The sequence below is a fragment of the Nerophis ophidion genome, linkage group LG10 (assembly GCF_033978795.1).
Source record: "Nerophis ophidion isolate RoL-2023_Sa linkage group LG10, RoL_Noph_v1.0, whole genome shotgun sequence".
Lineage (NCBI taxonomy): Eukaryota > Metazoa > Chordata > Actinopteri > Syngnathiformes > Syngnathidae > Nerophis > Nerophis ophidion.
Window position 1 is genome coordinate 48,242,661 of NC_084620.1, and position 27,040 is coordinate 48,269,700.

The window sequence follows — 27,040 nt, forward strand, 5'->3', positions numbered from 1 at the left end:
GCCGCGGAACAGAGAGACACTATGGACTTATACACACACACACAAAAAAAAATATACGCCACACATACACCCCCCTGTCCCCCAATCCAACGCCCTCGACGCAAATCCCGTAGGGGTGATGAATGGATGGTCAGCACCTGAGAGCTGCGACCTACCACCATGACCTTGAACTACCTTCCCTCTGTTGGTAGATATCTCGAGATGTATGTTGTAATATGTATATATGCTTTGCTATGGAAGTTTGTTCCCACTCCAGACTGGGCCCCCTTAGGAACCCAGTCTGGATTGTATTTTTTTACTCATCCTTCCCCAGCGTTGACCTTTTTCCCATCTTTTACAAGGCGCCTTATGGCGACCCATCAGCCGTATAATTTCATTTGGCCCTTGAGGCAATATCAAATTAACATTAGAGCTGGCCCGCCGCTGTAACACCACATTCACCGCTAATACTCATACTCGTCAACCCTCCCAATTTTCCCGGGAGACTCCCGAAGTTCAGTGACCCTCCCGAATTTCTGCCAATTTCCACCCGGACAATAATATTGGGGGCAGGCCGTAAAATCACTGCTTTTGGCGTTCTTTACATGTTGCCACGTCCGCTTTTCTTCCATAAAAATAGCGTGCCAGCCCACTCACATAATATATGCGGCTCATACACACACACAAGTGAATTCAAGGCATACTTGGTCAACAGCCATACAGGTCACACTGAGGGTGGCCGTATAAACAATGTTAACACTGTGACAAATATGCGCCACACTGTGAACCCACAGCAAACAAAAATGACACACACATTTCGGAAGAACATCCGCACCGTAACACAACATAAACACAACCGGACAAATACCCAGAACCCTCCCGAATTTCTGCCGATTTCCACCCGGACAATAATATTGGGGGTGGGCCGTAAAAGCACTGCTTTTGGCGTTCTCTACATGTCGCCACGTCCGCTTTTCTTCCATAAAAATAGTGTGCCAGCCCACTCACATAATATATGCAGCTCATAGACACACACAAGTGAATTCAAGGCATACTTGGTCAACAGCCATACAGGTACACTGAGGGTGGCCGTATAAACAAGGTTACCACTGTTACAAATATGCGCCACACTGTGAACCCACAGCAAACAAGAATGACACACACATTTCGGGAGAACATCCGCACCGTAACACAACATAACATCCGCACCGTAACACAACATAAACACAACCGGACAAATACCCAGAACCCTCCCGAATTTCTGCCGATTTCCACCCGGACAATAATATTGGGGGCAGGCCGTAAAAGCACTGCTTTTGGCGTTCTCTACATGTCGCCACGTCCGCTTTTCTTCCATAAAAATAGCGTGCCAGCCCACTCACATAATATATGCGGCTCATACACACACACAAGTGTATGCAGAGCATACATGGTCGACAGCCATACAGGTCACACTGAGGGTGGTTGTATAAACAAGGTTACCACTGTTACAAATATGCGCCACACTGTGAACCCACAGCAAACAAGAATGACACACACATTTCGGGAGAACATCCGCACCGTAACACAACATAACATCCGCACCGTAACACAACATAAACACAACCGGACAAATACCCAGAACCCTCCCGAATTTCTGCCGATTTCCACCCGGACAATAATATTGGGGGCAGGCCGTAAAAGCACTGCTTTTGGCGTTCTCTACATGTCGCCACGTCCGCTTTTCTTCCATAAAAATAGCGTGCCAGCCCACTCACATAATATATGCGGCTCATACACACACACAAGTGTATGCAGAGCATACATGGTCGACAGCCATACAGGTCACACTGAGGGTGGTTGTATAAACAAAGTTAACACTGTTACAAATATGCGCCACACTGTGAACCCACAGCAAACAAGAATGACACACACATTTCGGGAGAACATCCGCACCGTAACACAACATAAACACAACCGGACAAATACCCAGAACCCTTTGCATCACTAACTATCCGGGACGCTACAATATACACCCCCGCTATCACCAAACCCCCCCTCAACTCAAACCCGCCACCGAAAAAAAGCATTAAATTAGTGTTTTTATTAAGGTCCACCAGGCCCATTGCAAAAGACTCCAAAGGAATCCTTTGCAATGGGCCAAAGGACCCTATTGCAACTGTAAGGTTTTATTATTCTTCTTTATTCTTCATTATTATTATTCCGCACCTTCGCACCCTAATTTGACCCCCTTAACATGCTTCAAAACTCACCAAATTTGACACACACGTTGGTCCGGCAAACCTTCCCAACTTATTAAACAACCACTCAGTCCATAGAGTTTATGTTTAAAAACATTTATATTTTCTCCCACGTTTAAAATCTTATGCCCTCATGTCTCCTGCACAAAAAGTGATGGATTTTTTCATTGCTTTTTCACATTAATTTGTAAGGTCTTTATTATTTGTCTGTTTAGGGGTGGAGTTTGTGTGATTTGTGTGTTTCCAGCCAGGCATGTTGCGACTTGTCGTGGTCCCGGGTTGTCATGGGCGTCGACTGAAGCCGCTTGGGGCCCCGGCAGCCCCGAATGACACTTTTGTCACGGTTGCTTTCAACGACAGTTGAAATGATGCTTGCTCAGTAAAGGCTTTGGACAGGACCCCCATGATATTCTTAGTCCAGGGGCCCGAGGGCCATTTGTGGCCCACAGCTAATTTACTAACAGAAATACCATAAAAAGATAATCAAAAAAAGTAGTATAGCAGGTGAAATGTAACTAAAACAAGTTGAAATGTTGACTCTAATAACACAAACTGTTATTGCTCAAAAAAATAGTTATTATTTATGCTTTACTTACTTTGTATCAAATATTTGAATAACTTTTTACATATTTTTCGAGAAAAATACTGTATGTTTGTGTGTTTGCCATAAAAAAATAAAAAATGACCATAAAGGCAAAATCAAGAAAACGAATAGAAAAAAGCTCATAATCCACAAATAGACTTAAGTGTTAAAAGTAAAAGCCTAATTTTTGACATTATGTGTGGGATACCCTAAACAATTTTTTTTTAAACTGTCATTGCTCAAAAAATAGATATTTATGCTTTAATTACTTTGTATTAAATGTTTGAATAACTTTTGACATATTTTTCGGGAAAAATACTGTATGTTTGTGTGTTTGGCATAAATAAATAAAAAAATGACCATAAGGGCAAAATCAAGAAAACAAGTAGAAAAAAACTCATAATCCACAAATAGACTTAAGCATTAAAAGTAAAAGCCTAATCTTTGACATTATGAGTGGGATACCCCAAACCTTTTTTTTTTTTTTTTTAAATGTCATTGCTCAAAAAATAGTAATTATTTATGCTTTAATTACTTTGTATCAAATGTTTGAATTACTTTTTACATATTTTTCGGGAAAAATACTGTATGTTTGTGTATTTGCCATACATAAATAAAAAAATGACCACAAGGGCAAAATCAAGAAAACAAATAGAAAAAAACTCATAATCCACAAATAGACTTAAGCATTAAAAGTAAAAGCCTAATCTTTGACATTATGAGTGGGATAGCGCAAACCATTTTTTTTTTAAACTGTCATTGCTCAAAAAAATAGTTATTATTTATGCTTTAATTACTTTGTATCAAATGTTTGAATAACTTTTGACATATTTTTCAGGAAAAATACGGTATGTTTGTGTGTTTGCCATAAATAAAATAAAAATGACCATAAGGGCAAAATCAAGAAAAAAAATAGAAAAAAACTCATAATCCACAAATAGACTCAAGCATTAAAAGTAAAAGCCTAATCTTTGACATTATGAGTGGGATACCCTAAACCTTTTTTTTTTTTTTAAATGTCATTGCTCAAAAAATAGTAATTATTTATGCTTTAATTACTTTGTATCAAATGTTTGAATAACTTTTGACATATTTTTCGGGAAAAATACTGTATGTTTGTGTGTTTGCCTTGAATAAAAAAAAAAAAAAATGACCATAAGGGCAAAATCAAGAAAACAAATAGAAAAAAACTCATAATACACAAATAGACTTAAGTATTAAACGTAAAAGCCTCATTTTTGACAATATGAGTGGGATACCCTAAACCTTTTTTTTTTTTTAACTGTCATTGCTCCAAAAATAATAATGAATCAAAATCACTTTTGTTATGAATTATTGACACGCTCAAGGAGCCAATGATTTTGCATCAAAAAATTCCACTTTGAAATATTTTTTGGGGGGAAAGATTGCATAATTAGTCATGTTTTGTGGTCACATTCTGTTTGGTTTTGGACTCATTGTGCACTCTTGTTTGTTTTGTCACCATGACAACTCATTAGTTTCACCTGTTATGTGTTCACGACTCACGCACCTGATTTGTTTGGACTCACGCACCTGTCAATCACTGCACCACTATTTAAAGGCCTACTGAAATGAGATTTTCTTATTTAAACGGGGATAGCAGGTCCATTCTATGTCTCATACTTGTTCATTTCGCGATATTGCCATATTTTTGCTGAAATGATTTAGTAGAGAACATCCATGATAAAGTTCGCAACTTTTAACAGAAAAGCCCTGCCTTTACCAGAAGTCGCAGACGATGACGTCACATGTTGATGGCTCCTCACATCCTCACATTGTTTTTAATGGGAGCCTCCAACAAAAAGAGCTATTCGGACGGAGAAAACGACAATTTCCCCGTAAATTTGAGCGAGGGTGAACGATTCGTGTTTGAGGATATTGATAGCGACGGACTAGAAAGAAAAAAAAAAAAAAGTTAAAAAAAAAAGCGCGATTGCATTGGGACGGATTCAGATGTTTTCAAACACATTTAGTAGGATAATGTCAGGACTGTGACATGAATTTATTTTGCTTCCTCTACGCAAAGGATGATTCGCACGGGCGAGACGTGAATGTAAGTACATTTTTATTTATACACTATAATACAGTGGTCCCCAACCACCGGGCCGCAGGCCGTGGCTCGATTGGTACCGGGCCTTCAGAAGAATTTTTTATTAATTTTAATCATTTTTTAATTAAAAATATATATATATTATTATTATTTTTTTTTTTTTTAATTAAAACAACATAAAACACAATATACACTGACAATTAGTGCACCCACCCAAAAAGCCTCCATTTTTCATGACAAAAACCTCCCTTTTTCATGATAAATCACAAGTACAGAACATTATGTTTATGGAACGCAGGTAAAAATGCATAAAAATAGTAAAAGTTTGTGAAAAGTTACAAATAAAAAATTTAAAAAAGTAATGAATTTTTTACAAGTTTTTACTAATTTTCTTTTTTCTAAAAAAAAAATATTTTGTGTTTTTTGAGCGGCTCTTGCTCAAGTTAAGGTCAAGGTCAAGCTTCATTTATTTAAATAGCGCAATTAAACAAAAAACAAAACAAAAATAAAAGCCACTTTTTCCCTAAAGTTCAGGTTTGAACAGAAAGGTCAAATAATAAAAATAATATATATATTTTTTTTAAATTAAAACATAAAAAACACAAGATACACTGACAATTTGTGCACCCACCCAAAAAGCCTCCATTTTTCATGACTAAAACCTCCCTTTTTCATGATAAATCACAAGTACAGAACATTATGTTTATGGAATGCAGGTAAAAATGCATAAAAATAGAAAAAGTTTGTGAAAAGTTACAAATAAAATTTTTTAAAAAGTAATGAATTTTTTACAAGTTTTTACTAATTTTCTTTTTTCTAAAAAAAATATTTTGTGTTTTTTGAGCGGCTCTTGCTCAAGTTAAGGTTAAGGTCAAGCTTCATTTATTTATATAGCGCAATTAAACAAAAAACAAAACAAAAAGAAAAGCCAATTTTTCCCTAAAGTTCATGTTTAAACAGAAAGGTCAAATAATAGGAATAATATATATATATTTTTTTAAATTAAAACATAAAAAACACAAGATACACTGACAATTAGTGCACCCACCCAAAAAGCCTCCATTTTTCATGACAAAAACCTCCCTTTTTCATGATAAATCACAAGTACAGAACATTATGTTTATGGAACACAGGTAAATATGCATAAAAATAGTAAAAGTTTGTGAAAAGTTAAAAATAAAAAAAAATAAAAAATTATGAATTTTTTAACAAGTTTTTACAATTTTTCTAATTTTCTTTTTTCTAAAAAAATATTTTGTGTTTGTTGAGCGGCTCTTGCTCAAGTTAAGGTCAAGGTCAAGCTTCATTTATTCATATAGCGCAATTAACCAAAAAAAAAAAAGAAAAGGCACTTTTTCCCTAAAGTTCAGGTTTAAACAGAAAGGTCAAATAATAAGAATACATTTTTTTTTTTTTTAAATTAAAACAACATAAAAAACACAAGATACACTGACAATTAGTGCACCCACCCAAAAAGCCTCCATTTTTCATGACAAAAACCTCCCTTTTGCATGACTAAGGGAAAGAAAAAGAAAACAAACCAACAAAACAAACTCTCAAAAGACGATAAACCCTTTTAAATCGACGGATGGATCTAAAGTGGATCGAGAGACTTAAGTGTTGAAAGCAAAAAAAAATCCACTTTGAAAATGTTTTGGGGCAAAATATTGCATAATGTGTGTGTTTGCCCCCCCCCAAAAAACCCTATGTTTTCTATGGAAAAAAAGGGTATAAAACAAACAAACCAAAAAAAAAATAATAAAACGGAATAAATTATAAACCCTCTTAAATTGACAGATGGATCTGAAGTTGGTCTACAGACTTATGTTTTCAAAGTGAAAAAAATTCCACTTTAAAATATTTGTTGGGGAAAATATTGCATAATTTGTGTTTGCCACAAAAACACAAAGTTTTCAATGACAAAAAGGGCATTGATCAAACAAACCACCAAAGAAACACCTTAAATTATAAAAGCTTTTAAATTGACGGCTGGATCCGAGGTTGATCTAGAGACTTAAGCGTTGAAAGCAAAAAAAATTCCACTTTGAAATATTTTTGGGGTAGTGAACTATATTTATATAGCGCTTTTCTCTAGTGACTCAAAGCGCTTTACATAGTGACACCCAATATCTAAGTTACATTAAAACAAGTGTGGGTGGTACTGGGAGCAGGTGGGTAAAGTGTCTTGCCCAAGAACACAACGGCAGTGACTAGGATGGCGGAAGCGGGAATCGAACCTGCAACCCCTCAAGTTGCTGGCACGGCCACTCTACCAACCGTAATATTGCATAATTTGTGTTTGCCATAAAAAAAAAAGTCTTCCATGACAAAAATGGCATAAAACAAAAAACAAAAGAAAAAGCCTTAAGAAAGTATAAACCCTTTCAAATAGACAGATAGATCTAAAGTTGATCTCGGGACTTAAGTGTTGAAAGCAAAAAAAAAAAAAAAAAAAATCTACTTTGAAATGTTTTTGGGGAAAATATTGCAAAATTTGTGTGTTTGCCATAAAAAAGACTAAGTTTTCTATGACAAAAAGGGCACAAAACAAACAAACCAAAAACATTTAAAAAAATAAAATTATAAACCCTTTTAAATCGACGGCTAGCTCTAAAGTCGGTCTTGAGACTTAAGTGTGGAAAGCAAAAAAAAAATCCACTTTGAAATATTTTTTGGGGAAAATATTGCATAATTTGTGTTTGCCATAAAAATATGTCTTCCGTGACAAAAATGGCATAAAACAAAAAACTAATGAAAAAGCCTTTGGAAAGTATAAACCCTTTCAAATAGACGGATAGATCTAAAGTTGATCACGGGACTTAAGTGTTGAAAGCAAAAAAAATAATAAAAAATCTACTTTGAAATGTTTTTGGGGAAAATATTGCAATTCAGGAGACACAAACACGACACAGAACAAACCAAAAGTAGTGAAACAAAAATGAATATTATCAACAACAGTATCAATGTTAGTTCAGCATGGCAATGATTAAAAATCCCTCATTGACATTATCATTAGACATTTATAAAAATTACAAAATAAGAACAATAGTCTGACAGTGGCTTACACTTGCATCGCATCTCATAAGCTTGACATCACACTGTGTCCAATGTTTTCACAAAAACAAAATAAGTCATATTTTTGGTTCGTTTAATAGTTAAAACAAATTTACATTATAGCAATGAGTTGATAAAACATTGTCCTTTACAATTATAAAAGCTTTTTACAAAAAATCTACTACTCTGCTAGCATGTCAGCAGACTGGGGTAGATCCTGCTGAAATCCTATGTATTGAATGAATACAGAATCGGTTTGAATCGGAAAAATAACATTTTTGAATCGAGAATCGAGCTGAATTGGAAAAAACGATCGTGACGGGTCTCCAGCCGTCCTCGTGTGGGTTGCAGTGTCGATCGATACAGGACGCATCGTAACGGGTTTGACTCAGATTTATCATTTCAATAAACATATTGTCTTGACAGTCGGTAAGGCCAATTTCTAGCTCGCCGGCTCTTTCTGCTCGTCGCGGCGCAACTTTCGGTGGCCTGTGGCTGCGTCTGCTGCGGGGGCTCATCTCGCTCAGGGTCGATCTCGTTGCTCTCGTGGTCGTTGTTGCCAGTTGTTTCCTCTCCTCCTTCTGCCACGATTGCTCCTCCCTCTCCCCTTTTATGCTGCAGCAAAAGATGCAGGGATTGAGAGCATGTGTGTTGTGTACGCACCTGACTCTGATGGCTGCAGTGTCGCTCCAGGCATTCCCCGCCTCTCCGTTCTGCTGCATGCTCCGCCACCTGGCCGCCATCTTGGTCAGGACCGCTGTTTGTCCTCGCCCGCTGTCGGCTCCGTCTTTCCACATCGATATCTAATCGAATCGCGACCCCAATAAATCGATACTGAATCGATTCATGGGACACCCAAAGATTCGGAGCCCTAGTATGTATGTATACATATATACATATATGTATACATGTATACATATATACATATATGTATACATGTATACATATATACATATATGTATATATGTATAAAATATTTGTGTATTTATACGTACATATGTACATATATTCATATACATATATGTATATATGTGTGTATATATACGTTTATATATACATATACATATTTATACCCACAGATATATATACAAATATACAAATATATGTTTATATATATACATACATATATACATGTATTTATAGATACATATATATATATATATATATATATATATATATATATATATATATACACACATATTCATATATGTATATATACACACATATTCATATATGTATATATACACACATATACATATACATGTATTTTTATTATATGTATATACTGTCTGCGATGAGGTGTACCCCGCCTTTTGCCCAATTGTAGCTGAGATAGGAGCCAGCGCTCCCCGCGACCCCAAAAGGGAATAAGCGGTAGGAAATGGATGGATGGATGGATGTATATACTGTATATACATATATACACACATATATGTATTTATGTAGAAATATATATATAAATACATATGTACATATAAATAATATGTATGTGTACAAATATTATTTACATATATGTATATTAATCTATATAAAAATATAATATAATATAATAATAAAAATAATAATAAAATATATTATTTTAATAGATGATCCGTATAATAAAATCCAATAAATAATATTATGTAACTTAATTTGGTTACTTTTTAAATAACATATGTACATTTGACTTCATGAATTTTAAATATTTTTTCACAAATAATATCCTCTAGCAATCACATGACTGTAACGTCCTAAAGTGAGTTGTATTTACCTGCTAAATCTGCTTTCTTGCTCTTAATCCCTACAACTGTGAAGAATAGCTTGAACTTTAACAGGTATGGATGTTCCATAACCAGGACAGGTGCTGACTATTAAAAAAAAAAAAAATGTGCGCATGCATAAATCTTCCTCGGGTTATGACTTCTTCATAAATCAAAGTCAGATTTGCGCTCTCACTTCCCGCTAGGCTCGGCACACAATGTGCTCTTTGTCTGCAGTTTCACATGCAAACACAATAATGTCACACATGTATTTATATCCTAGTGCTGTCACACAATGCAACCTTTCAATTACATTCGTCACAGGGTTGCTGTGGATTCATTCAGATTAGTCACCATCAAATATTAATTTTAACCTAGAAAAATAGTAAAAAAAAAAAGAGTTTGTCTAACATGAAATCGTTCAGATGACCGCCAGTAATTTTTTCGGCTCCTGAAAAAGAATCTGTGAGGCATTTCCCGAAAAAAACCCCACCAAGTAATAGAATAGAATAGAACTCTATTGATCCCTGGGGTGAATTCAGCACCACAGTCCGCTCACAATAGACAATAAACACTTGGGTATTTTTACATGTGAATAACATAAATACAGTCTATTATACAGCATTATTCACATGTGAATAACATAAATACAGTCTATTATACAGCATTATTCACATGTGAATACTCTAAATACAATCTATTATATAGCATTATTCACATTTGAATAACATAAATACAATCTCTTATACAGCATTATTCACATGTGAATAATATAAATACAGTCTATTATACAGCATTATTCAAATGTGAATAACATAAATGCAGTCTATTATACAACATTATTCACATGTGAATAACATAAATACAGTCTATTATACAGCATTATTCACATGTGAATAACATAAATACAGTCTAGTACACAGCATTATTCACATGTGAATACTATAAATACAGTATTATTCACATGTGAATAACATAAATACATTCTATTATACAGCATTATTTACATGTGAATACTATAAATACAGTCTATTATACAGCATTATTCACATGTGAATAACATAAATACAGTCTATTATACAGCATTATTCACATGTGAATAACATAAATACAGTCTATTATACAGCATTATTCACATGTGAATAATATATATACATTATGTATTTACAGTACCTGTACAGTCAAAAGGAACATATGTATTATAAAGTCTGATGGCTGTATGTGTCGATATCTAATTGTACTTGGATGGCCCCTATGGTGCCCCTTTGGGTGTGACGTCTAAACAGACAGTAACCATAAACCGACCAACTGATTCTGACTAGCATTAGAGATTTTACAAGGCGATTTCAAGACTTCAAACATTGTAAATGAAAACTACAACTAAGATGCACTTTACATTTAAACACCAGGTGTGTAATAAGTGCAGTACTTACAGTATTAACACTTAGTAGGGCGCAACAGACATTAAATACTAACCCGACCAACCGATTCTGATTAGCATTAGAGATTTTACATGGCGATTTCAACACTTTTAAGTTGTTATTGAAAACTACAACTAAAATGCACGTTTCAATCAAACACCTGGTGTGTAATAAGTGCAATACTTGCAGTATTAACACCTGGTTGGGCGCAACAGACAGTAAATATACACCGACCAACTGATTCTGATTAGTATTAGAGATTTTACATGATGATTTCAACACTGCCAAATATGTTAATTAAAACTACAACTAAGATTCACATTAAAATCAAACATCTGTTGTGTAATAAGTATGATACTTACTGTATTAACACTTGGCAGGGCGCAACAGACAGTAAATACTAAACCGACCAACTGATTCTGAATAGCATTAGAGATTTTACATGGCGAATTCAACAATCCCTAATATGTTTATGAAAACTACAACTAAGAGTCACGTTACAATCAAACAGCTGGTACGTAAAAAGTGCAATACTTACAGTAGTAACACTTGGCAGGGCGCAACAGACATTAAATACTAAACCGACCATCTTATTCTGATTAGCATTACAGATTTTTCATGGCGATTCCAACACTCCCAGATATGTTTATGAAAACTACAACTAAGATGCACATTACAATCAAACATCTGGTGTGTAATAAGTGCAATACTTACAGTATTAACATTTAGTAGGGCGCAACAGATAGTAAATATAAACCGGCCAACTGATTCTGATTAGTATTAGAGATTTTACATGATGATTTTAACACTGCCAAATAAGTTAATTAAAACTACAACTAAGATTCACATTAAAATCAAACATCTGGTGTGTAATAAGTACGATACTTACTGTATTAACACTTGGCAGGGCGCAACAGACAGTAAATACTAAACCAACCAACTGATTCTGATTAGCATTAGAGATTTTACATGGCGAATTCAACACTCCCTTATATGTTTATGAAAACTACAACTAAGAGCCACGTTACAATCAAACAGCTGGTGCGTAAAAAGTGCAATACTTACAGTATTAACACTTAGTAGGGCGCAACAGACATTAAATACTAAACCGACCATCTTATTCTGATTAGTATTAGAGATTTTTCAAAGCGATTCCAACACTCCCAAATATGTTTATGAAAACTACAACTAAGATGCACATTACAATCAAACATCTGGTGTGTAATAAGTGCAATACTTACAGTATTAACATTTAGTAGGGCGCAACAGATAGTAAATATAAACCGGCCAACTGATTCTAATTAGAATTAGAAAATTTAAAATGATGATTTCAACACTGCCAAATATGTTAATTAAAACTACAACTAAGATTCACATTAAAATCAAACATCTGGTGTGTAATAAGTACAATACTTACTGTATTAACACTTGGCAGGGCGCAACAGACAGTAAATACTAAACCGACCAACTGATTCTGAATAGCATTAGAGATTTTACATTGCGAATTCAACACTCCCTAATATGTTTATGAAAACTACAACTAAGGTGCACATTACAATCAAACAGCTGGTGCGTAAAAAGTGCAATACTTACAGTATTAACACTCAGTAGGGCGCAACAGACATTAAATACTAAACCGACCAAATTATTCTGATTAGCATTAGAGATTTTTCATGGCGATTCCAACACTCCCAGATATGTTTATGAAAACTACAACTGAGGTGCACATTACAATCAAACATCTGGTGTGTAATAAGTGCAATACTTACAATATTAACATTTAGTAGGGCGCAACAGATAGTAAATATACACCGGCCAACTGATTCTGAATAGCATTAGAGTTTTTACATGGCAAATTCAACACTCCCTAATATGTTTATGAAAACTACAACTAAGATGCACGTTACAATCAAACAGCTGGTGCGTACAAAGTGCAATACTTACAGTAGTAACACTTGGCAGGGCGCAACAGACGGTAAATATTAAACCGACCAACTGATTCTGATTAGCGTTAGAGATTTTACATGGCAAATTCAACACTCCCTAATATGTTTATGAAAACTACAACTGAGATGCACGTTACAATCAAACAGCTGGTGCGTAAAAAGTGCAATACTTACAGTATTAACACCTGGATGGGCGCAACAGACAGTAAATATACACCGACCAACTGATTCTGATTAGCATTGGAGATTTTACATGGTGATTTCAACACTTCTAAATTTGTTATTGAAAACTACAACTAAGATGCACTTTTCAATCAAACACCTGGTGTGTAATAAATGCAATACTTGCAGTATTAACACCTGGTTGGGCGCAACAGACAGTAAATATACAACTGATTCTGATTAGCATTTGAGATCTTACATAGCGATTTCAACACTTCCAAAGTTGTTAATGAAAACCCAAACTAAGCTGCACGTTACGATCAAACAGCTGGTGCGTGATAAGTACAATACTTACAGTTTCAGCATTTTGTGGGGCGCTACAGACAGCAAAGACTGGGAAAACCATACAATCCTGCCGTCTAGCACCTTGGACTTGCGACTGCAATAAAAAAAATGTAATTTTATTTTCTAGAAACAATCAATAGCTATTAACACGCACAAAAGTATCAAAAATTGAGTACTGGTATTGATTCATCGATACCGGGAATTGGTACTGTATCCATTCAAATGCTGTTTGTGTGGGTAACCTGTCCATACTTGGCTTGTGTTGTCATGCCGGATGGCCTCTGACATGAGACGTGGCATGGAGTTGGCGGCTGACGGATGAAGCTTGTGAAGGATACACGCGTTTGAGGCCCCTCCATCAGAGTCAGTCCCCCTTCCCAGCGAGTGTCCTGCACGCAATCTTCACTATAAATCGCCGATGACCTTGTGAAAAGAATCAATACCAATACAAGACATACATTAGAAAAGTGGGTGTAGAAATACTGTAGATACTGTATTCAAACTAACCTTATGACAGTTATGTTTTCCTTAACATGAACTGGAGTGACATCTAGTGGCCATAATAGTTAAATTATTCCGATATCTGATAACAATGGATTGTGACAACCCCCCAACCCCGAAGCCTCTCCCTGGAGGAGAGGAAGGCACTGATGTAAACATCACGATCCTGGCAGCTGACAAGGGGTGATGCAGAGTCATCCTCAACACAAATGACAACCAAAACCAGTTGCTTACAGTCCTCAAGGACTCCAACGCACATGAAATACTCAAAAGGGACGCCACAAAATGTTACAAGAGAAGAATCATCGAGTACTTTCAAACTATACAGAATTCATACCATCCTGTGAAATAGTAACTTAGCTACATAGTAGTAAAAACGTACAACAATCACAAAGGAAGACCAATAATGTTGAAAAAAAAATCAATAGCAGTCATTTGTGCTTTGTTTTAAATGCCTAATGAAACTGAAAGAAATGCTAAAATGTCCTCACGACGCACGCACCTGATTCATTTGAACTCACACACCTGTTTTCAAGCACCACAGCACCATTTAAGCCTGTAGTTGCCAGGCAGTCAGCTGGCGACACCACCCTCTACCACCCTCTACGCACCCTTGCTCCATGCCGATGATCCATGCTCTTTTCTCGTTCCCCGTAAGTTTTGTTATTCATGCCGTAGTTTGCAAGTTTTGTTTTATGTCCATAGTATACGTTGTAGCAATAGTTTTGTTACATAGCCAAGTTTTGTACCTCCTGTGTTGTAGTTTTTAGGTACAGTGCTAATAAAGCTGTATTACTTTGTACTTGTTTCAGCTAACATTTGCTGTGTTTGTTAGCATGTGTTAGCATATTACGTCATGCTAATGACGCTCGCTTCGTTACATTGCGGTAGCACGTACAAGCATGCATGAAAACACTCCTACATACATCACACACGGGATGGTTTAGTAAGTAAGAATTGTTTTAGTTGCATTGTAAAACTTACAGGCGTTTTGTGGAGTGATGAATGAGGAATCCATACGAGTAGAAACGCTATGGACGGCCGGAAGAAAAACAAAAAACAAAAGCACTAACGCTGTAAATGGAAGGATGCCTGCAGTGAGTCAATTTATGCATAAGATGGCGCTATAGCACAAACAATAAAGCACTTTTAAGGTGTATTTTCTTGTGTTTTAAAAAAACAGCATTATTTTAGTATGTTTTAATCTTATTAGCCACATGGTTCAAAGTGTGGGAAAAAGTAACTTATAGTCCGGGATTTACGGTAATTGTGTTGTCGTTTTGAGGTGCAATGCTAATAAATTTGTATTATTTTTCACTTTTTTCAGCTGATATTTGCTGTATTTTCATGTGTTAGGATATTAGCTCATGCTATCGATGCTCGCTTCGTTACATTATGATATCACGTACACACATGCACGAAAACACTCCTACAGACATCACACACGGGACGGTTGAGTAAGTAAGAATTGTTTTAGTTGCATTGTAAAACTTACAAATGTTGCTTGGAGTAATGTATGAAGAATGCATACGAGTAGAACGCTATGGACGGCTGGAAGAAAACCAAAAAACAAAAGCACTATCAATTTGTGCATAAGATGGTGACATAGCACAGACAGTAAAGCACTTTTTAGGTGTATTTTTGTGTGTTTTACATAAAAAAAACCAACTATTTTTATCATGTTTTAGTCTTATAAGCCGCATGGTTCAAAGTGTAAGAAAAAAGGAGCTTGTAGTCCGGGAATTGTGTTGTAGTTTTTTTAGGTGCAATGCTAATAAAGTTGGATTGTCAGCACCCCCCGTGAGCCCAGTAAGGGACAAGCGGTAGAAAAATGGATGGATGTTTTGTACTTGTTTCAGTACCAAATTTTTACTGTATTGTGTGCAGAAGTACCAGTGCAGCTATCAGCGTACCTTGTTGGTACAATGCATCTTTGTCTATATTTTTTTCAAATACCCCAATTAGTGGTCATCAGATTGCTTTAAAAAAAAAAAAAAAAAATTTAGCGACTGTTTATGCAGGTAAAGCCCAACACATGGACAGCAGGTACACAAGCCAAACAAACAAGGGTAAGATATCGGCCAGCAAAGGTACACAACATCCCCAGGACAAAGACGGCTGTTGTCACTTCATGACTCCAGCGTACACACACACACACACACACACACACACACACACACACACACACACACACACTGGGGACCCCGGAAAAAATGGTTAATATGGTTCATGGGGACCAAATTTAAATCATTTTGCATAGTTCACACAAATTTGTACGTGACTACTGAGGCACATTAAAAAAAAGTTCAAATTAAATATGACATGATCCTCAGAATACAACTGTCATCTTATAGGAAGTTTCACCACTTAAATGCTAAAGCAAATCTTTTAAAAAGGTTTCTCTTTAGGGGACCTTTTTTTTTTTATGTCCCCATACCGTCAGAAGTCCCAAAAGGTGACTGTGTAAACAGAGATGTCCCCATTAATTAAGTTTTGCCAGAACACACACACACACACACACACACACACACACACACACACACACACACACACACACACAGGGGACCCTGGAAAAAATTGTTAATATGGTTCATAGGGACCAAATTTAAACAATTTTGCATAGTTCACAAAAATTTGTAAGTGACTACTGAGGACCATAAAAAAAAAGTTGAAATTAAATATGACATGATCCTCAGAATACAACTGTCCTCTTATAGCAAATCTTTTAAAACGGTTTCTCTTTAGGGCAGTGGTGCCCAACCACCGGGTCGCGGCCCGGTACCGGGCCGCAGAAGAATTTTTTATTAAAAAAAAAAAATATTATTATTTTTTTTTCTTTTAATCAAATCAACATAAAAAACACAATATACACTTACAATTAGTGCAAAAACATCCCTTTTTCATGACAAAAAAGTCCCTTTTTTATGACAAAGAAGAGAAAAAAAAAAAAAGAAAAGGACCCCCCCACCTCCCCACCCCCGGGCCGCGGGAAAAATTATTAAGCGTTGACCCGTCCGCGGATACAAAAAGGTTGGGGACCACTGCTTTAGGGGACCTTTTTTTTTTTAATGTCCCCATACCGTCAGAAGTCCCCTAAAGGTGACTGTGTAACACACACACACACACACACACACACACACACACACACTGGGGACCCTGGAAAAAAGTGTTGATATGGTTCGTAGGGACCAAATTTAAACAATTTTGCATAGTTCACAAAAATTTGTATGTGACTACTGAGGACCATTAAAAAAAAAAAAGAAAAAAAAAAAAGTTCAAATTAAATATGACATGATCCTCAGGATACAGCACTACAACTGTCCTCTTATAGGAAGTTTCACCACTTAAATGCTAAAGCAATTCTTTTAAAAAGGTTTCTCTTTAGGGGACCTTTTTTTTTTGTCCCCATACCGTCAGAAGTCCCCTAAAGTGTGACTGTGTAAACATAGCGATGTCCCCATTAAGTAAGCATTGCCAGAACACACACACACGCACGCACGCACGCACGCACGCACGCACGCACGCACGCACACACACACACACACACACACACACTCTGGGGACCCAGGAAAAAATTGTTAATATGGTTCATAGGGACCAAATTTAAACAATTTTGCATACTTCACAAAAATTTGTACGTAACTACTGAGGACCATTTAAAAAAAAAAATAAAGTTCAAATTAAATATGACATGATCCTCAGAATACAACTGTCCTCTTATAGGAAATTTCACCACTTAAATGCCAAAGCAAATGTTTTAAAAAGGTTTCTCTTCAGGGGACCTTTTTTTTATGTCCCCATACCGTCAGAAGTCCCCTAAAGGTGACTGTGTAAACAGAGAGATGTCCCCATTAATTACGCTTTGCCAGAACACACACACACACACACACACACACACACACACACACACACACACACACACACACACACACACACACACACACAATAGAGCTTGTCGTTTGTGTTTGTCGCCAGCTTTCAAGCCAAATCACACATGTCAGTTTGTCACCTGAAGGTTTTACAGTCCGTCACCTGAAGGTCTTACAGACCAACTAGTGTTCCAAGGTGTGGGAAAGACGCACAAGGGAATTAGGGGAGAGTGACTCCTGCTTCTTACGCACTTTTATAGCGGCTGAACATGTTTTAGTCACATGTGTTTATTATCAAGGCTTAGGTCAGGCTGATTATGAACACCAATCAATATAGTGCAACTTTTCTCAAAACAGCAGGTCAGAAAAGCTCCTTCTGGTTGCCAAAAAGTATATATTTTTTATTGATTCCTATTTTAAAAAATACAATATTAATAATAAAATAACGTTTTTATTATTTTGGATTTTTTATATTTGGATTTTTTCATTCTTAAATCGATTTTTGGAAACGACAAACCTATTTAAAATTAGATTTTTTTTGTGAACCATTACGAATCGAACACACTGCAAAAAAAGACTTGTAAAAACGAATGAAAAAAATACAAAACCCAAAAGCAGTGAAGTTGTCACGTTGTGTAAATGGTAAATAAAACAGAATACAATGATTTGCAAATCCTTTTCAACTTATATTCAATTGAATAGACTGCAAAGACAAGATACTTAACATTCAAACTGGTAAACTGTGTTATTTTTTTGCAAATATTAGCTCATTTTGAATTTGATGCCTGCAACACGTTTCAAAAAAAGCTGGCACAAGTGGCAAAAAAGACTGATGAAGTTGAGGAATGCTCATCAAACACTTATTTGGAACATCCCATAGGGTGAACAGGCTAATTGGGAACAGGTGGGTGCCATGATTAGGTATTAAAGCAGCTTCCGTGAAATACTCAGTCACTCACAAACAAGGATGAGGCGAGGGTCACCACTTTGTCAACAAATGTGTGATAAAATTGTCCAACAGTTTAAGAACAACATTTCTCAACCAGGGATTTCACCATGTACGGTTTGTAATATAATCAAAAGGTTCAGAGTATCTGTAGAAATCACTGCACATTAGTGGCAAGGCTGAAAACGAACATTGAATGCCCATGACCTTCGATCCCTCAAGCAGTACTGCATCAAAAAGCGACATCGGTGTGTAAAAGATATCACCACATGGGCTCAGGAACACTTCAGAAAACCACCGTCAGTAACTACAGTTGGTCGCTACATCTGTTAGTGCAAGTTAAAACTCTACTATACAAAGCGAAAGCCATTTATCAACAACGCCCAGAAAGGCCGCCATTTCTCAGTTGGAACATTAAACATCTTGTCTCTGGAGTCTATTCAATTGAATATTCGTTGAAAAAGGAGATATCCCTTGGTTAAAGTAACATTTATTTTTTATTTATTTTTATTTACATCATCTGTTCTATTTTTATTTAATTTAATTTAGATCCATCTAAGATAACCCATTACATTACATGAAACAAATCCCCTAATTTACAGTGTTTAATGTAAGCTCTTTTAAGTGCTCTCATCTAGTTTAACTGAATTGAATTGAATTTGATTGAACATTATTTAATTTAAGATTTTACTTTTAGTAAAGAAATACATTTTTAAATTTAAATTACATTTTAAATGGAATTTTAAATCTCTTTTTAAATGTTTTTTTTTTTTTTTTTACTAGTTTTTATGGTATTGTATTATTTTCAGACGCATGACTTTTTACAAAAAGCACGGAGATATTCCTTGGGTAAAGTAACGTTTGAATTGTTATTTTTAAATTTACGTCATTTGTTATGTTTTTATTTCATTTCAATTAGATCTATTTGCATTACATGAAAAAAAACCATCCCCCTCATTAAACAATGTTTAATGTAAACTTTTAAGTGCGCTCAACTAGTTTAACTGAATTTAATTGGATTATTTGAATTTGATTGAACATGATTAAATCTAAATTTAAATATAATTGGATTTGAAATTACTTTTGATTTGGAATCCATTTTAAAATTTAAATGACATTTTTAATTGGATTTTAAATTTAATTTCAAATGTATTTATTTAAAAAAAATATTTTTATTGTATTGTATTACAATCAGATGCATGCCTTTTTACAAAAAGCATATATATATATATATATATATATATATATATATATATATTTTTTAATTTACATCATATGTTATATTTTTATTTAATTTAATTTAGATCCATTTAAGATAGCCTATTGCATTACATTAAAAAATCCCCTAATTAAACAATGTTTAAAGTAAAGTCTTTTAAATGCTCTCAACTAGTTGAATTGAATTGAATTGAATTTGATTGAACAAGATTTCATTTAAATGTAATTTAATTGGTTAAAGTAGCTTTTAAATTATTATTTTTTTAATTTACATCATCTGTTATGTTTTTATTTAATTTAGGTCCATTGAATTACATGAAAAAAAAACCTAATTAAACAATGTTTAATGTAAACTCTTTTAAGTGCACTCATGTAGTTAAACTGAATTTAATTGAATTTAATTGAGTATGATTTAACATGATTTAATCTTACTTTAAATATAATTGGATTTGATTTTACTTTTACATTTTAAATATAATTTTAAATGTCATTTTAATTTGTTTTATTTGTTTATTAATTGTTCTTGTACTGTATTATATGCATTTGCATCCTTATTTACAAAAAAGGGTGGGATTTACCCCTAATAAAAGTAACATATTTTTAAAAATAATATATCATATTTATTGTATATTTATTTCATTCAATTAAGATCCTTCCAAAAAGTCCTGTATACTAAAATCTGACTCCATTTCAATGAGTATTTTCCCACAGTGAGACTTAGTGTCAGTGACAATTTGACTAATCCGACATTTTACAGTACAATACAAAAACCACCTCCTAACCTCTCTGGACGTGAAAAACCTGTTGAGTTTCAAATCAATCATTTTTTCTCCAAACCATTTGGCGAGTATTTAAGGCGACGAAACAGGCGTGATTCAAGACACCCTCAACCTCCGTCCAAAAAAGACGCCATGAAAGCTACCGTGGGCTTCCTGCTGGTGCTCTGTCACCTGGCCGCCACTCGAGGTAAAAATAATAAAATTAAAAATTCAAATTCTTCATTTTTGCGCTGAAAAAAACCTTTCCCCGACAGCCTGGACCTGCAAGGAAGCTCCCAGACTGTCCAACTCTCGCCAGATCGTGGCGGGCCAAGGTCAGGTTTTGGCCAGGAGCAGCTACAACCGGGTCTACTTCTTGAGCGGCACCTCCTGGTACAGGCTGGGCTCCGTCTCTCTCAAGGACGTCTCGGTGGGACCTTCTGGGATCTGGGGCGTGGACTACGGCAACAGGGTCTACAAGTTCGTGGCGGGCGAATTTCGTCCGTCCTCAGGTGACGTTGCGAGTATTGTAACGTAGATACTGGTATCTCATCGTACAAATACTACCATCTTGCGGGGTTGATACAGGTAACATTAGGAGGTTGTCTACAGCCACAGTTGTTGATGAAAGTTTTGCACCCATATATATATATACAGTGGGGCAAAAAAGTATCTAGTCAGCCACCGATTGTGCAAGTTCTCCCACTTAAAATGATGACAGAGGTCTGTAATTTTCATCATAGGTACACTTCAACTGTGAGAGACAGAATGTGAAAAAAAATCCAAGAATTCACATTGTAGGAATTTTAAAGAATTTATTTGTAAATTATGGTGGAAAATAAGTATTTGGTCAACCATTCAAAGCTCTCACTGATGGAAGGAGGTTTTGGCTCAAAATCTCACGATACATGGCCCCATTTGTTCTTTCCTTAACACGGATCAATCGTCCTGTCCCCTTAGCAGAAAAACAGCCCCAAAGAAGGATGTTTCCACTCCCATGCTTCACAGTAGGTTTGGTGTTCTTGGGATGCAACTCAGTATTCTTCTTCCTCCAAACACAACGAGTTGAGTTTATACCCAAAAGTTCTATTTTGGTTTCATCTGACCACATGACATTCTCCCAATCCTCTGCTGTATCATCCAAGTATCGTGAGATTTTGAGCCTATCGTGAGATTTTGAATATCAGATCTCCTGATAATTGAGGGAACCCCTCATGAAACAGTTCTGTAGAGATGAATTAGTCTTGTGATTTTTTTTCCCCACACATACATATATTGCGCTGTACCACAGTATCGAGCACTATTCGCTGGATAATCTAATTAAGACATATATATATATATATATATATATATATATATATATACATATACATACATATGTGTATGTATGTATATGTATATATATATATGTATGTATATGTATATGTATGTATATATATGTATATAGATACATATGTATATATATGTATATGTATGTATATATATATGTATATACATATATATAAAATATATATATATATATATATATATTTTGCAATTTCCCATCATGCTTTGTAATAGGATTTTTATTATTTTTATAGTGATTGGACATTTTTTATAATATCCACACAGTTGATGAGCATGTTTTGTTGTGTGTGAACATGTCTGTTGAATGTTTGCGTTGGTTTGATACATTTGTTTTTTGCACTATGACTAGGGAAGGTTGTTTGCATTGGGTCATATCAGTAAATGTTGCTCCCACGTTCAGTCAGAGCATAATTAGAGGCTCGCAATGTCCACTTTTTGATGACTAAATGTCAGACTTTTAAAATGAATGTAATCTCCCTGCGGGCAAAATGAATGAAGACGTCGGTGGGCCGCACTTGGCCGTTGGGCCGTAGTTTGGACACCCCTGATATACCGGTACAGGTATCAACTGGATCATTGAGTCCTTGTTCTGCATCTTCAGGACCGTTGCTGCAACAGGTGGATGCTGGAGGTAACGGTCAGGTTGTCGGGGTGACTCCCACCTCCAACCTCACCTACTGCCTGAGGAGCAACTACGCCTCGGCCTTCAAGGGGGTGGGCTCGCTGAGCTGGAACTCCCTGGGCCGGATGATGAAGTCTTACAGCTGCGGACGCCTCTACGGATGCTGGGGGGTGGACCAGAGTAACCGCTTGTACGTCTCGCAGGTGGGACGACACGCACGGAGACAGCCCTGGTTCTAGTCCGAGGGGCCTGCCCACTCTAAGGTTGTGGTTTTTACTTCAGGTGTCGCCGACTACCTGTTCCAGCAGCGGGTGGTCCCTGGTGTCAACATCGATGAGCATGATCGACGTGAGCGCCGATGGGAGTGTTTTTGCAGTGAGCACCAGCGGCCTGGTCTACCAAAGGTGAGTCGCTACAGCGTTCCAGATCCTTGCCAGGGAGGATTTCCATATTCTTTTAAGTTTCATCTTATTGTGTGAATGTTCACACATATAACATTCTTTGCCTAAATGATCATCTATTTATTCTTCTTCTTCTTATTATTATTATTATTATTATTAATATTATTGTGTGAATGTCCAACATTCGCACACATAAGATTCTACACCAAAATAATCATCTATTTATTATTATTATCATTATTATCATTAGTGTGTGAATGTCCAACATTCACACATATGATATTCTACGCCAAAATAATAATCTATTTATTATTATTATTATTAGTATTATATTATTATTATCATTATTTTGTGAATGTCCAACACTCACACATATAAGATTCTACACCAAAATAATCATCTATTTATTATTATTATTGTTGTGTGAATGTCCAACATTCACTCACATATAAGATTCCACACCCCAAAAGATAATCTATGTATTATTATTATTAATATTTTTTTATTTATTATAATTGTATGAAAGTCCATCATTCACACATACAACATTCTACTACAAAAAGATAATCTATGTATTGTTATTATTATTATTAGCATTATTATTATTGTGTGGATGTCCAGGCATTCACACATTTAAGATTCCACTCCAAAACTTGTATATTATTATTATTATTATTACTATTATTATTATTATTATTGTGTGAATGCCCAACACTCACACACATACGATTGTACACCAAAATAATAATCTATTTATTATTATTATTATTATTTTGTGAATGTCCTACACTCACACATATACGATTCTACACCAAAAAGATAATCTATTTATTATTATTATTATTATTATTATTATTTTGGGAATGTACAACATTAACACATACAAGATTCTTCCCTAAAATATTATATATTTATTATTGTTATTATTATTATTATTGTTATTATTATTATTTTGTGACTGTCCAGCACTTACAAATATAACATTCTGCACCAAAAAGAAAAATTATCTATGTATATATTTTTCTAAATTTATTATTATTATTATTATTATTATTATTATTGTTATTATAATTGTGTGAATGTCCAAGCATTGAAACATGTAAGATTCTACACAAAAATATCATGTATTTATTATTATTGTTATTATTATTACTATTATTATCCTTATTACTATTATTATTATTATTATTATGTGAATGTACAACATTCCCACATACAAGATTCTACACCAAAAAGATTATATATTTATTATTATTATTATTACTATAATTATTATTATTATTATTGTTGTTATTATGATGATGATTATTATCATTATTGTTATTATTATTATGTGAACGTCCTACCATTCACACATAGAAGATTATACACTAAAAAGATAATCTATTTATTATTATTATTATTATTATTATTATCATAATCATTATTATTATTATTTTTATTAGTATTATTATTTTGTAAATATCCAACACATGTTAGGTTGTACCCCCAAAAAATTCTTTAATTTATTGTCATTATTATTGTGTGAATGTCCTGGTTTTCCTGGAATTTCCCAGAAAGTTCTCCCCATTGACAATGAATGGTAAATATCCAAACCTCTCCATAAATCCCACATTTCTCATCCGATTGGAAGCGTTCCAACATCCGCACATTCCACTCAGCCCGGACATTCAAACGTTTCAGTTCCACACACACGTATCGGCACTTGGGCGACTTACCCGCATAACTCAAGTCCTACCCAACTTGCAAACTGTAGTACTTCCATGCTGTGTGTGTCGTAACAGGACTGGTATCAGCAGTAGTCGCCCGCAAGGCGTGAGCTGGTCGTCTGTTCCAATGTGCATGCCCATCACCTCCGTCAGCTACGACCTGGGACAACTCTGGGCCTTGACCAGTTCTGGCTTGCTCCTGCAGTGCTCCCATTAAGACCATCCTTTGGATTTGGATTGACCGACGTGTACTCAACTCTTTCCAGTTCTCCCATCAAACGATAATAAAAAGCATGATTGTATAAACCTATCTTGGAATGAAAAACGAAAAACTGAAATTTTCTCAAATCATAAATTCCAATAAACTATTTCCAACTTTTCTTATTAAAACTTGTAATACCTGATTTGTTTGTTTTTTCATGATGAACACCTGCAAAATATTATGTTTTATTTCCCCTGCACATTATAATGTTTTATTTACACATAATTTATTGCCATTGCACGTGAAACATAGAAAAAGAAAATGAGTTTACAGTACAACCCGTCCAAGAACAGACTTACAATGGAGAGTCACAGGCCAGACCGCACTGGAAAACGTCATTTCAAAATAAAACAATTTCAAAAAAATAACACAGTCACCATATTGGCTGTTCATTACTTACTAGTTAAGTAATGACCCATCTATTTGAGGGGCCCCTCATATGAGGAGCTTTTAGGGACATAATTCAGAATGACCTCTTACACACACTACTGAAATGCTCTCACATAAAAAACTGAAATGTTTTTCTCTCACATACACTACTGAAATGCTCTCATATAAAAAACTGAAATGTTTTTCTCTCATACACACTACTGAAACACTCTTATACGCATTACTGAAATGCTCTCACATATATAACAGAAATGTTTTTCTCTCACACACAGTCCTAAAACACTTTTATACACACAACGGAAACACTCTTATACACACTACTGAAACACTCTTAAACACACTACAGAAATGCTCTAGCATAAACAACTGAAATGTTTTTCTCTCATACAGGTACACTACTGAAACGCTCTCATACACGTTACTGAAATGCTCTTATACACACTACTGAAATGTTTTTCTCTCACACACACTACTGAAACACTCTTATACACACTATTGAAGCACTCTTATACACACTACTGAAATGCTCTCACATAAAAAATGGAAATGTTTTTCTCTCACACACACACACACACACACACACACACACACACACACACACACACACACACACACACACACACACACACACACACACACACACACACACACACACACACACACACAGACACTACTGAAACACTCTCATACACAGTACTGAAATGCTCTCACATAAACAACTGAAATCTTTTTCTCTCACACACAGTCCTAAAACACTTTTATACACACAACTGAAACACTCTTATACACACTACTGAAACACTCTTAAACACACTACAGAAATGCTCTCGCATAAACAACTGAAATGTTTTTCTCTCATACAGGTACACTACTGAAACACTCTTATACACACTATTGAAGCACTCTTATACACACTACAGAAATGCTCTCATATAAAAAATGGAAATGTTTTTCTCTCTCTCTCTCACACACACACACACACACACACACACACACACACACACACACACACACACACACACACACACACACACATACAAACACACACACACACACACACACACTACTGAAACACTCTCATACACAGTACTGAAATGCTCTCACATAAACAACTGAAATCTTTTTCTCTCACACACACTACTGAAACACTCTCATAATGACTACTGAAAGACTCTCATACACACTACTGAAACGCTCTCAGATAAACAACTGAATTGTTTTTCACTCACACACTACTGGAACTCTCTCATAATCACTACTGAAAGACTCTCATACACACTACTGAAACACTCTTATCCACACTACTGAAACACTCACACACATTACTGAAATACGCTTGTACACACACTCTTATACCCACTACTGAAACACTCTCATACAGACTACTGAAACATTCTTATACACACAACTGAAACACTCTCATACACACTACTGAAACACTCTCATACACACTACTTAGATATTCTTATGCACACAC

The 27,040-nt window shown here is 35.3% G+C and overlaps 2 protein-coding genes across 3 annotated transcripts; one reads left to right on the top strand and one right to left on the bottom strand.

The window, feature by feature from the left end:
• Positions 1–8,004: 8,004 nt before the first annotated feature.
• Positions 8,005–13,959, bottom strand: LOC133559917 (uncharacterized). Of its 2 annotated transcripts, none has more exons than XM_061911915.1 (3): positions 13,793–13,959; positions 13,551–13,634; positions 8,005–8,542 (listed from the first exon to the last, which is right to left on the bottom strand). In XM_061911915.1, the coding sequence occupies exons 1-3, from the start codon at positions 13,838–13,840 to the stop codon at positions 8,330–8,332; spliced, it is 345 nt and encodes a 114-aa protein (XP_061767899.1). In that variant the 5' UTR covers positions 13,841–13,959; the 3' UTR covers positions 8,005–8,329. The 2 variants fall into 2 exon arrangements, with proteins under 2 accessions (XP_061767899.1, XP_061767898.1); XM_061911914.1 differs by having other exon boundaries at positions 8,005–8,730.
• A 6,925-nt stretch (positions 13,960–20,884) lies between these two features.
• LOC133560936 (fish-egg lectin-like) lies at positions 20,885–25,315 on the top strand. The gene is made up of 5 exons (XM_061913993.1): positions 20,885–21,040; positions 21,108–21,344; positions 22,781–23,004; positions 23,084–23,205; positions 24,987–25,315. The coding sequence occupies exons 1-5, from the start codon at positions 20,986–20,988 to the stop codon at positions 25,126–25,128; spliced, it is 780 nt and encodes a 259-aa protein (XP_061769977.1). The 5' UTR covers positions 20,885–20,985; the 3' UTR covers positions 25,129–25,315.
• The last annotated feature ends 1,725 nt before the right edge of the window (positions 25,316–27,040 follow it).

What these genes read in the sequence shown, in the direction of transcription:
- LOC133559917 (XM_061911914.1), bottom strand. Translation starts at nt 13,840, where the DNA reads ATGCCACGTCTCATGTCAGAGGCCATCCGGCATGACAACACAAGCCAA. An exon ending in GGCATGACAACACAAGCCAA is followed by an intron (nt 13,635 to 13,792) that starts GTATGGACAGGT and finishes TTTTTATTGCAG; the next exon opens with TCGCAAGTCCAAGGTGCTAG. An exon ending in CCCCACAAAATGCTGAAACT is followed by an intron (nt 8,731 to 13,550) that starts GTAAGTATTGTA and finishes CGATTCGATTAG; the next exon opens with ATATCGATGTGGAAAGACGG.
- LOC133560936 (XM_061913993.1), top strand. Translation starts at nt 20,986, where the DNA reads ATGAAAGCTACCGTGGGCTTCCTGCTGGTGCTCTGTCACCTGGCCGCC. An exon ending in TCACCTGGCCGCCACTCGAG is followed by an intron (nt 21,041 to 21,107) that starts GTAAAAATAATA and finishes TTTCCCCGACAG; the next exon opens with CCTGGACCTGCAAGGAAGCT. An exon ending in CGAATTTCGTCCGTCCTCAG is followed by an intron (nt 21,345 to 22,780) that starts GTGACGTTGCGA and finishes CTGCATCTTCAG; the next exon opens with GACCGTTGCTGCAACAGGTG.